The 13,239-nt window shown below is 38.1% G+C and overlaps 1 protein-coding gene across 5 annotated transcripts in view; it reads right to left on the bottom strand.

The window, feature by feature from the left end:
- SMAD2 (SMAD family member 2) overlaps positions 1-13,239 on the bottom strand; it is an 81,177-nt gene that overhangs the window by 56,320 nt on the left and 11,618 nt on the right. For all 5 annotated transcript variants that reach the window (XM_038543327.1, XM_038543329.1, XM_038543330.1 and 2 more), the window contains one exon: positions 1,307-1,593. In XM_038543327.1, coding sequence (XP_038399255.1) covers positions 1,307-1,542 — 236 coding nt within the window. In that variant the 5' untranslated portion in view covers positions 1,543-1,593. The remainder of the gene's footprint in view (positions 1-1,306; positions 1,594-13,239) is intronic.

Here is a 13,239-nt window from a genome sequence, read left to right as displayed (position 1 = left end):
CCACTGTGCCTTACACAATGCTGTATTATCTGATTCCTTCCAAGTTTTATATTCATTTTGTATTCCTTCATCTCTACTGAGTGCCTTTTAAAATCCTCCAAAAGAAGCTATTTCTCACCTGTCTTTACACTGGCTCCTTCCTCTCCTAGAAGACTCTTCCTTCAGCTAGCTGCTATTTCTCAAAGCTCAGTTTAAGTGCCACAATCCAATCCAAAGCAGCTTTTTTATCTCTCAGGCATGGTCTTCTTTGCACTCATTACTATATCAAATTATATCAATTTGTTCACTTGCTTACTGTGTAAATCAATGCATCAGAAAAGGAGGAACTTTGTTTTGATCAGATTGTATCCTCAAGAGCCTAGAAAGAGTTCCCTGGATTCAGCAGGCCCTCATAAACTTTTGGAAAACAAAAGCATAAGCCAAAGAAGTCAATCTTGTTTAAGACTTAAGTGAATCAAGTAAAAGAAACAGATTATTAATCTACCAAATAAGGCAGGAACATTCTACTGAGTGTTTGCAAGTAGATAGGCTGGTGTTCCTGGGATCTATTATCAACAAGCATCTAGACTGTATTCCCCAAAGCTCACTGGAAACTCATCAATCAAGTAGCATGGTTTCATGTACTATATGCTAACACACGAATCTGACACAGTCAGAGGTCATTTCAGAAAATGCTATATGCTGCCGCTCCCCCCAAACCCCAGAAGGTCTACAAATAGTAGTGAAACACTTAAAAACCACTTGCTACTTTGTTAAAGAAACAGCATTTCTGACAGTGGTATTTATCTGCAAATAAGCTGCCCCCCAGACTGTTCTTTCTAAGGAGTCATGTTGCAACTCAAGACAAAAATTACATAAATAAAATTCATTTGTGTTAGCTGCCTGTTAACTCTTTATTGGCCAGACTTTTGATCAAGGTGGGAGAGAACTGTCAGCCACCACTGCACTTACCAGAGGAAAAGCTTTGACTCTTTATTCAAATGTTGTTCAGTCACAGAAATCAGAATCAGCTACAGTGAAGCATTTCGGCAATGAAGGTAAATGAACGCGGTGAAGATAATACAACTAAGTATTTTATTTTGCTTGATTAAACCTCATTGTTTGAGAGAAAATGACTTGTAAAACAAACAAGCCTGAACTAGGCAAGCGAAATTGAAACGCCAGGTTAAAGAGAGCTATTCTGTTTTAATAATGACTATGTACAGGTAACGTGACAATAACAAAATTTCAGTCACTTTCCCTTTGGCTTCCTTTAAGCAATTTTCAACAGTAGGACCATCAGGAGTTCTGCTCTAGTGACACTTACCTTGGTATGGTGACACATTTAGTATTACAATTTTGAGTGGTGATGGCTTTCTCAAGCTCATCTAATCGTCCTGTTTTCTTTAGCTTCTTCACCAAACTTTTAACCGCTTTCTCACACCACTTTTCTTCTTGTCCGTTCTGCTCTCCGCCGCCTGCTCCTCCGGACCCACCGGCTGATTTCTTCCATCCCAGCAGCCTCTTCACAACAGGCGGAGTGAACGGCAGGATAGATGACATGCTCTTGCCAGGGGCCACGACCCGCAATGAGAGGCCGCGCTGCTACCTGACCTGGAAAAGACAGGAGGGACGTGAGGCTCACTCGCAGACCCAGGCATACCTTCAACGTACATGTGAAGATCAGACAGAAATTCACATCATCCCAGCAGACTTCCAGAGGTCATCTCCTCCCCCGACTATGCCTTTACTACTTTAAAGGAATTGTGGAAAAAAATTCTAAAAAACAGAAAACTGTGGCATGAGTGGAAAAAGGTAATAATTTTGCAAATAAAATCTTTACTGGCACTGGGCAAACTTATCACCACCAATACAATTTCATTTCTAACTTTTACTAGTGTCAACAATTAAAACATTTTCACCAAATAATGAAAACCAATTTGCCAATAATTAAAACTTTCACTAGAAAGTTCTTCTCGCTTTTTAGGACTTCAGTCTAGTCTCCAAACACCTAGCAAAAATATTTTTAAAATGCATTAAGTCCATTCTCCCTGAAGTTTTAAATTTTCATAAATAAGAATCATAAAGTAAAATCTAAACTCGTAAAAAGGGAAGAGGCATCACATGTGAAATAAACAGCAAGAATTTTAAAAAACAAAGGCAAATAGAGTCTGTGAAGAAAAGGTTTGGTTCACTTTTCCAATCCCTTGAGAAGACTTTATTGGGCCTCTTTTCAAGAATATTTTTTCATTTTTCTCTAAGTAACATAACAAACAATATGTGTCATAACTAAAGTCATAACTATTTCCTCTTCGCACACTGAGGTACAATTCCTCAAAATCTTTTAACTGTGATTCTTGCTATTTATCCTCTAAGTAAGAGGCTCATGATGGTATCCCTTAAAATATTAAGTTGAGATATTATCTACTGATTTCAGAAAATGAGGATTTACACTCAACCACTCACTTTCCTCCAACATTCATAATTATCTCCCAGAAGTAGTTCTGTGTCTGATGAGGTCAGTAGTAAACTACTATATAATGTTCCCCTTTTTGTACAACTCTTTCTTTTCCCCCAGTTAATGATCTCAGTTTGTCATGTGCTTAGTTTTCTGTGCATCTACCATAAATTTTTCACACACTCTTCACAAGCCCCATAACTAAATTTTAACGTGGATGACTTTAATCTCAAAATAAGAGACAAAATCAGTTACCACTTGAGGACGGAACTGGAGAGTGGAGACTTGAGAAGAATGAAGATTTAGAAATGTAGCTCTAAGATCTACAGAAAATAGCTAGAATGAAGCAGCAAACATGATCATGTATTTCCAGGCTACACGGGAGGAGCCCCACTTCTAATCAGGAATGTAGAAATGACGACAGATCCTCATTTTCACTATAACAATCAAAACAAGCCAGAGAAAGCTACAAAACCATGGGTTTTTCTGAACCCATCAGAGTTCAGGAGGATGCCAAGTAACCTAAGTGGAACTAAATTCCAGAAAGTGCCAAGCTATGAAGGAAGAGAGGCCCAAGAATGGTTTCTTTCCTGGTGGAATGGCTAAGGAGAAACCAATCTACTCTTTAATAAATTTTAACAGCAACATGTACACTAACAAGACAAAAATTCCAAGGGTTTCACAGAACAAACCTGTACCATCCAGCCACTCATTCCCACAGGGCTCTGCTGCATGCTTGCCTAATGTAGGGAGACCAGCCTGGAAAGCTGAGAAATGCCTTAAGAAGCCTATGGTCTCCCTCAAATTCAAGTAATCTGTCCTCTGACAAGGAGGAGAAAGAATGGGCAGGACAAGTGTGAGATATCAACCCAAGAGATCTCAGACATTCAACTGCCAAAGGCTGAGGTGGAACAGGAGAGCCGAGAGAGAAACTTCCACCCAGATACTCTGACACTGAACTACCAAGGCTGGATTAAGGAAGGGTTGCTGCAAGAAACCCCTGGAAGGTGTTACTGCAGAGGGAGATCTCACTCTGCACAGAAGCCAGGGGCAGGTCCAGAGCCAAAAGAACTCCAGAATGACCAAGGGAATGACAACTGGGCTGTCAAGCAGAGAAATCACGTCAGGTCAAGAAAGCTGAAGGCTCAGATGTACAGCACAAAGAGGTAATGGGAATTACACTCAGACAACAAATCTTCTGAAAGCAGAGTCTCAATTTTGCTCTCAAAACACTTGAACTAAATCAATCTAAAGTGCAACAAAAACCATGAACTAGCCCAACAACACAGCTTATTGATTTAACCCCACCATCTACTAAGCTAACACAGGAAATGATGGGCAGTTTTCTTGGAAGTAAATACTATTTGCTTCAATCTGTACAGTTCTTATACAAATATTCAGCATTCAATCAAAAATTACAAGATACAGGGAATAGCAAGACATGGGCAAAAGATGAAATTACGAATATAATCAGATTAGAGAGGGCTCAGATGTCAAAATTATTAAACTGACTAAAATGGCTGGGACAGAAACATTTAAAGGACCTGACGGAAGACAGAGACAACAAGCATGAAGAAATGGAGAATTTCATTATAGACACCGAAGCTAGAAAAAACGATCACAGGGAAATGTTAGAAATGAAAAATACGACATCAGAAATTAAAGATTTCTTTTGATAGATTTAATAACAGACAGTAATGAACAGTGAACTTGAAAACAGGTCAAATTAAAACACAAAGAGGAAAAAAAAGCATGGGGGAAAAAAATTCACCCTGAATATCCAAGATCAAATGTCTACTGGGTTTAACTGGAGTCCCAGAAGAGGAGGAAAGAGAGACCACAGCAGAAAAAAAATATATGAAGAGATACTGGGCAAAAACTTATCAGAAATGATGACAGATATCAACCCACAAATACAAAGGGAACAGAGTCTTAGTCAATGGGCTCAATGTTGAAGACAGAAGTAAAGATAAAGGTAGAGTATCAGCTAGGATGATAGTAAAGAATTTGTGGAAGATCCAGACAGGAGGAACCTACACTCATTCATAAGCTCTTCTCCAAGGCCCCAACGGAGATCTCTTGAAAAAGACTGGCATGGGGTAAGAGATGGGAGACAGCTCTTCCCCCTTAAGGGCATGTTCTATGAAACAAGAGCCTTCAACTAGGAGGGGAGGATCAGCAGAGCCTCCCACACCCAGGGCCCAAGGAAAAGAGTAGGGCAAAAGCTATGGTACTGTTGGGCAGGGCAGAACCTACTTGCCCACCTACCCACACACAAATAAGCCTTTCACCACATAAGTGTAACCACAGTTTACTCTGCTGGAGGAAGGCAGGAGACACTGCCACCACCAGTCTCAGGCAAGGATGCACTGATGCTGAGGAATGAGTAGAAGAAAAAGCTATCTGATCCTGGAACAGGAGCAAAAAAGTGGCTTGGACCCAAGATCCTGCACTAACACAAAGCAAAGATCTGCTCCTCCTAGGTGGAAAAATCTGTAACAAGTATCAGCAAGTCACAATCAGTAACATATATATAAAAGGTAATATATCATGGCCAAGTGGGGCTTATCCCTGGGAGCAAAACTAATATGACATTTAAAAAAATCAAGCACCTCATTTACAGTATAAAGGAGAAAATCCTTATGATTTCTCTTAACCAAAGCAGAAAAAAAGAAAGCATTTGACAATGTTAATTTAATACCCATCTATGATTTAAAAGTCTCAGCAAACTGGAAATAGAAAAGAGGAAGTTCTTTACTCTGAAAAAGGACATCTATGAAAAACCTAGAGCTAGCAAACATATGTAATGATGAAACATTAAATCCCCTTCCCTTATAACTGGAAATAAGACAAGGATGTCCACTGTTGCCACTTCTATTTAATAATGCATTGGATGTTCTAACCAGCACAGGAAGGCAAGAAAGAGAAAAAACAAAGGCATAAAGACTGGAAAGAAAGAGGCACATTCTCTGGTGATATGATGGTCTCCATGGAAAATTGCATGGAATCTGCATGGTGGTAAGGTTGTTGTAATAAAGCTATATTTACTGAGAAAAAGAAACAGAAGTATAATTCTCGAAAAAGAACTTCGGATTCTCAAAAAAAAAAAAAAAAAAGAACTTTGGATTCTCAAAAGACCATTCTCAAAATGGTCTCAACTAAAGATACTTAGGCCCTGGTATAGTTTGCTAGAAAAAAAAAAGGGGGGGGGGGAAGTCACAACCTAATAAATAATCTTACCCATTCCGTCAAAAGGGAAGAACAGATATGAGGTTACAGTCCCCAGCCTCAATTCAGGACTGTTCCAAGGGTCTCCCAGAAGAGGCAATATAGTACGCCAAATTTCATCAATATATTTTGGCCACAGATACACTTCTGAAGAGACATCTCCTGGAGCTCTATCTCACAATGTTGCCCTGGCATTCTTGATAGCCCAGCTGTGCTTTAGACACTAAAAATCTGAAAGGAGCCAATAAGCAGGATTATGTGCCTTTCTTTAGCAATACAGCAGAACTGGTGAGAAAGTGAGGTTCGCTCAGAGCTGGAGATGTGCAGGGTAAGTAAAGAACAAGGGGGAACTTGGGAGTAGCACTGTCAAGCTGTCTACAGCGCAGACTCTGTAATAATGCAAATAAATAAGCACTCTAGTACATAAACTACAACTTGAAAAATAAAGCAAACACACAAAATTCCATCCCACACATGTAAGAATCCAGCAAAGTCGATGTTTGGGACTACCAGGCAGCAAAAGGTGTAGCTGGCTACCTTGGGCTTCTGCTCAATCCCACTCTGCCACAAAGCATGCTGAAGGGGAGCCAGCTGTAGAAACCCCAGTACCACATGACACCGTCTTACCCGAGCACAGAGAACATGCACATTAATTCAATCTTTAGAAGGGAGAGGTGTCACAAAAGGGACACCAGAGCAGAAGCCTGAAAAGAGAGAGGGAGGAAAGCTCAGCATGTCTTCTAGAAGGTAACATTTCAGGAGTTACAAAAAAAAAAAAAAAAAAAAAAACCTAGGTATTGCTACCATATGGGGTAAAAGGAAGCAATGTGGTAGGGCCAAAGCTCAGATTACAGAGCTAAAGACAGAAGTCAGAGCAAATGACCATAGTATTCCTTCAGTTATTTTTGAGACCATTCACCTGTTATTGACCAACTGGATATAGACATTTTAGAGAAGAGGAGGATTCAAACACAACTGTCACTAAGGAACATGACTGAACAGCATGTAGTCGTATACCAATCACTATCTGGAAAAGAGAAAGAGAAGCAAATCCGAAGGCTGTTACAGTGTCAGCATTATACAGGCCTTTATGTAAGTCACCGTGTTCATCACATGAGCAGAAGACCACAGAGGCTTGGGTGAGGGTAGTCAGCACACAAGTAACAATGTGCCCGAGCAAGGCACCCAGTCCTGCTGAAAAGCAGAGGCAGACCGTCTCCAGGCTTGGTTTCTGAGGACGCTCCAGGTCCAGTTCCAGCACCACACCCATTTCAGCCTTAGAACAAAAACCCTCTGTGGGTCCCATCAGGATCCCTGTTCCTTGTGAAAAACTGATAGAACAAGCAAAATATAACAAGTATTTCTCCAAAAGTGCCTACCCCTTTGGTTCAATTAATCCATGTATGAGAACTTGACCTAAGAAAATGAGTAAAAATTAAACTTCCATATAATCAGCAACACTGAAAGGGATTTTCAGTCGTAGGAACAATCTGAGTTATTAGGTTCTCTGTGATACCTGTTAGGAGAAATGTTTCTTAGGAGTTCAGAGGTATTCTTGGGGATCTGGAAGTTTTCTATGAAACCTTTAATTTTTTTTCTTCGTGGAAATAAACACATGAAAACTTTAAGCCTACTTTGGGTCATCTGAGTGACCTCATGGCCTCGTACCACATGATCTCAGTGTCCCATGTCTTAGAACAGCACTTATGACCACTCTGGAACGATGTAATCACTGAAAGTTACCAGTCTCAACTTGTCATGTCTCTGTAGCTACGGCTGGCTGACACCTAGCTAATTATCTTCTGGAGAATTTCTAAATTATTCAGTAAAATATTTTTCAGTAATGCTGATAATACATTTCAACCAGTTGAGCGTTTTAAATAGCTAAGACATATTTAACCAACAGTCTTGAAATGTTAATAGACTGAATTTAGACTTTTACAAGGAATCCATGTCAATATACTCCAAAGTAAAGATAAAATGGAATAAGAAAACTAAAAAAAAAAAAAAAAAGGAATAAGAAAACTAGATTGATGATCAAGTTATTGAAATATGAATGAGTCATTTACAGAATATACAGATTTCCTTCCACAGTGTGGCAGTAAGGGCTGTACCGAAGTTAGAATTTTTTTTTCAACATCTGCAAGAACTGAAAAACAAGTTCAAATACTAATTCTGTTCATAATTTCAGCAATAAGTGAGACATACAAGGTAGGATTCATTAGAATAGGAAGACTTTATCTGTACAGCTCAATAAGAAAGCTTATCAAGTGACAGATCAGTAAAATTGGGATTCAAAAATTACTCACTGGAAAGTTTCAGTTAAGTAAGAGGTCGGATTATCCTGAACTCACAAATAAAGCCTGCAAGTTATTAATCACTGTATAACATAGTTCTACAAATTGGATTCTCTACATATTTTCTTAACCTACAATTCATGTTGTCTTCAGCCCTGTTCTTTGTTTCTTGTTCTTATTCTAACACAGACCCTATCACTGAATATGTATTGAGAAATCTCCCAAAGCTTTAGAATAGTTTCTCATTTTCTTATACCTTTAGAGTACACAGATTTATACTTTACATAATCTTTTCTGATGCACTTCGCTTCTTTCTAAAGAAATCCCTGTCTGCCCCCAAACACAGGAGAAAACACTGCTTGAGTGCTTACTCTGTGACAGAGCAGGTTAGCCTCGGAGTCCAGGTAAACATCAACTCAATCCTCACAAGCATCCACTGGGGGGTAGGTTCCCGTATGTACACATGAGTAATCTGAGGCTTGAAGGAGGATCCAGATGTTATAGATACTCCTCCCTAGGTATTCTTGTGGATGTTTTAGTTCTGCTTTTCACATTTAGGTTTCTAAAATATGAGGATTTGTTTTTGGTTAAGGGGTGGAATAGTGACCTAAACACCTCCTAGAAGGATGGCCTACTTTGTCCACACCAAGTACTAAATATAGTTCATCTCCTCACTAGTAATTTATGCAGCTCCTGTCACATATCTAATCCCTATAAACCAATGTCAGATTGTGGGCTTTGTATTCTGTTCATTGTACTTATTCAGACCTATACCAGTATCACAGGATTTTACTTACTCCTGCTTTCTAGTAAGCTGATTAACTGCAGGGTGAGTCTCCCTCTCCTTATTTCTCAAATTGATGTTAGATCTTAAGTTTAGTTTATTAAGTTCCACCAAAACTCCATAGGATTTTGATTACAAGTGCAATGAATTTACATTAATTTCTGGAGAACCAACATATTTATAATACTGAGCATCCCTATTTACGAAAGTGAGATGTTTCTACTTATTTTGAATATCCATCTTTAAGTTGTATCATTTTCTCTGGAAAGGTCTCACACATCTTGCTGAACTTATTCTTCCAAGTATCTTGGGGGGTTTACTTACTCATCTTACATAGTTAAATATTTCAGTCATACCAAAGAAATACGGAAGCAACCTTGGGCCTCCCACTCAGCTCTGTCAATTCTTAGCATTCTATGGTATTTGATCAGATATAAGAAATAAGACATGATAAGTGGATCTAGCTCACGTCCCCTACATATACCCTTTCCACTCCCATTCACTTCCTCCTTGCTTCTCCTTGCTTCTCAGAGATAATCACTGATTCTCCCGTCATTTAATGGGTTTGCTACATATTGTATTCATAAATCTTAGCACATTTTATAAATTTCTGTGAAACTTTTAATACTGCTCATGTTGCTTTTTTATCATAACTATCCACGCTGATACAATATAGAATCTTGAACTCTAGTTCATGCATTTCTGTTGTCCATACAGCATTCCACTGTGTGACTATTACGGCTCACTGCCCATTCTCCTTTTGATTCCTATTTAGATTGTTTCCAGGGGTGCCTGGGTGGTTCAGTCAGTTAAGTTCAGGTCTGCCTTTAGCTCAGGTCATGATATCATGATCCTAGGGTCCTGGGATTGACCCTGCATTGGGCTCCCTGCTCAGCAGGGAATCTGCAACTCCCTCCCCTTCTGCCACCTCCCTTCCCCCTGACTCGTGCTCTCTCTCTCTCAATAAAATCTTTAAAAAAAAGATTGTTTACAATTCTCTACTCTTACAAGCTGCCATAAGTAGTCTGAAGTGTATCTTCTTATATGTATATGAGAGTTGTTTAAGGGCAGAAACTTTCAAACTTCTTGATCAAAAGAGTATCTGCAGTAAGAAATACATTGTACACTGCAACCTAATTCTCAATTAAAACAGACGTGTACTGTAGGTTATTCTCTGCTATTTCTCTAAATTCAGGGTTGTGAACCATTGGTGAACATGAAACCAACTTAGTCGATTCTGAAAAACACCTTTCAAAGAGCAAAAGAAAAAAATAGACAAAAATTAAGAACAGAAAATAAGCCAGAATACAGCAGAAAACAAAAGTGCATTTATTTTAAAAATTTTAATTCAGTGTTTGTTTGTCACATGTAAACTGTATTTTTCCACCGGGGTCATAAAAAACATATGAAAGCCACTGCCTGAGGAAATCTGCCCAGGAAGAGAAATGCTGCATAGTAGAACAGGCACAGGTACTTTACCAAATACTGTCAACCTGGCTGTAGCAATGGTCATTCATTCCCACTAGGGCAGTAGGAGTTCCTACTTTGTCCAACATCGCCAATATTTGACATTATTTGGTCCCTCAAGCTTTTGCCAAAAGGATGGATGTGACACAAAGAGGGTTGCTGATGTTTTGCACTTCCCTGACTACTAAGTTTGAGAATATTTTCATGTTCATTGACTTTTCAGGATTCTATTCCTTTGAATCATCTGTTCATATTCACCATCTTTTCCGTAATTCACAGTGTTCATTTACATATCCTGGATAAGTCTGGTTAATTACACATATCTTCACCGTCAAGTGACTTTTGGTGGCTTTTTATACTTAAGATTTCACTTTAATAAGCTCATACTTAACCAATATTTTAAATATTATGTGTACATTGAGATCTTCTTAAAAATCCATGTTGTCAGGCAGCCCAGATGGCCCAGCGGTTTGGCACCACCTTCAGTCCAGGGTGTGATCCTGGAGACCCAGGATCGAGTCCCATGTCAGGTTCCCTGCATGGAGCCTGCTTCTCCCTCTGCCTGTGTCTCTGCCTCTCTCTCTCTGTCTCTCATGAATAAATAAATAAAATCTTTAAAAAAAAAAAATCCATGCTGTCATCTTTTAAAAGTCATAAAGTCTAAAGTTTTACTTTTCATCCTTGTAACTTATTTTTGTATATAATGTGTGAGACAGGGATCTTTCCCTCCCTAACAAAGATAAACAAATATACCAGTACCATATATTACAACTTCCCTAATAATTACAATGCTGTATGTTTCCCCAGGCTCTTTTTTTCTTCCATTAATCTGAATCTGAGGCAAATACTAGCACATCTTAACTACTAAACAAGAGTAGATCTTGATATCTGATCAAGTGAATTCTCTTTCACTTCCTGGGATTCTAACTGGAATGACACCAGATACATAAATAAGTGGAAGAAAACTGACATATTTATGATAGTGTCTTCCATTTCTAAACATGTGTATCTTCTTATAATTTGAATTATACAAGTGTTAAAATTTTCTCCATTAAGGTCTCACATATGTTTCTACTTTATTTTTGCCTAGGCATTTTAAAGTTTGAGTCGCCATTTTAAATGGTAACTTTTTTAAATTTAAATTTTCTTGCTGGCATACAGAAATGCATGGTTTTTACATAGTGACTGTTTAAAAAACTCCACTTTATTGAGGCATAGGTTACATACAAAACGCACAGCTGTTAAATGTATAGCTTGATAAATTCTGACAAATGTATACATCCACATAACCATCATCCCAGAAAGTTTCTTTGTGTCCTTTTTCAATCTACCTTCCACACCCCAGGCAGTTACTGATAGGATTTCTAGCAAAGTAATTTTACCATTTCTAGAAATTAATATAATTGGAATCATGCCATATGTACACTTCTGTGTCTTGTTTTTTTAACCAGCACCCTTTACTCAAATTAAGCAAGTTCTCTTATACTCCTAGTTTTCTAAGAATGAGTACAGAATTTAATCATATGCTTTTTTCCTCCTTCAACCATCAAGATAATCATACGGCTTTTCTCCTTTGATTTCATTTACAGGTTTTCTAATGTTTAATCATCTTTACATTCCTGAGACACACCCTTATTAGTCATGGTATTTTTTAAGCAAATACTAACATTGTACCTAAAATTTCTATTGCCACGTTCATTAGTGAGCTGTGACCTATTCATCTCCCTTTGCATACTACACTTGTTCCACCCAGACTATCTAGATTACAGTAGCCTAACAATTTTTTTGTTATTTCCTATAACATTTTGTATAAGACTGGAATTAATGATTCTTCATATGTTTGTTTTTGGGGGTTTTTTGTTTTTTATTCTTCATATGTTTTATACAACTTGCCCACCTAGAGTTTTCACTTGGGATTTGGATTTTTGGTTTTATTTAATTTTATTTTGTAGGAGGTAGGTGCCTAAGTCTTTAAATTATAACCTTGTCAGGTTTCTTTATTCTTTTTTTTTTTTTTTTTTTTTAGATTTTATTCATTTATTCATGAGAGAGACAGAGAGAGAGGCAGAGATAGGCAGAGGGAGAATCAGGCTCCATGCTGGGAGCCCGACGTGGGACTCGATCCCGGGACCCCAGGATCATGCTCTAAGCCAAAGGCAGATGCTCAACTGCTGAGCCACCCAGGGATCCCCAGTTTTCTTTATTCTTAAGCCAATTTTGGTCATTTATTTTGCAAGAATTTGTGTACTGTTTTCAAATTTATAAGGCAAAAAGATGATGTTCACACTGTTCTCAGTTGTTTTAATATCTCAATTTGTCTGTAGTCATATCCTTTGGTGATTTCTAATATATTTGTGTCCTTTTTTCTTCCTTTATCAATCTTGGCAAACGTAGTCTTTTCAACTTAGCACTTTTCATTTAGTTGATCCGATTAGAACACTCTTTTTCATTACCGTTTCTCAACTTTAGTTCCTTCCTTTTTCTAACTCATTACATTGTACAGTTAGCTCATTAATTTTTAGCTCTTTACTAATAAACATTCCCTCATGAGTGGGATTAGTGCCCTTATAAAAGAGACCCTAGGGAATCCCCTGCCCCCTTCCACATGAGGTGACAGCAAAAAGACAGCTATCTATGAAGTAGGAAGCAGGTCCTCACCAGACACCAAATCTGCTGGTGCCCTGAACTTGGATTTCGCAGGTTCTAGAACTGTGTGAAACAAATTTCTGTTGTTTTTAAGTCCCCCAAGTCTATGGAATTTTGTTATGGCAGCCCAAGATGGATTAAGACACAGATTATGCCTACTGTGTATTTATTTCTTTATTTTGAAACTATGTCATCATACTTTTAGGTGTGTCTACTACTAAAAGCATTTAATTGAGTTTTTGTTTAAGTTTCATTCTCCTTTAACCAGCAAGCTTTACCTGAAATTATGTATTGGGCTTATGAAAATACTTTAGCTAATTTTCTATCATCTTATTTTGTGGTTTTTGGGGCTTTTTTTTTTTTAAGATTTATTTGTTTAT

The sequence above is a fragment of the Canis lupus genome, chromosome 7 (genome assembly GCF_011100685.1).
Source record: "Canis lupus familiaris isolate Mischka breed German Shepherd chromosome 7, alternate assembly UU_Cfam_GSD_1.0, whole genome shotgun sequence".
NCBI classification, from domain to species: Eukaryota; Metazoa; Chordata; class Mammalia; order Carnivora; family Canidae; genus Canis; species Canis lupus.
The sequence above is the reverse complement of the archived record's forward strand: the minus strand, read 5'-3'. Positions and strand labels throughout refer to the sequence as shown.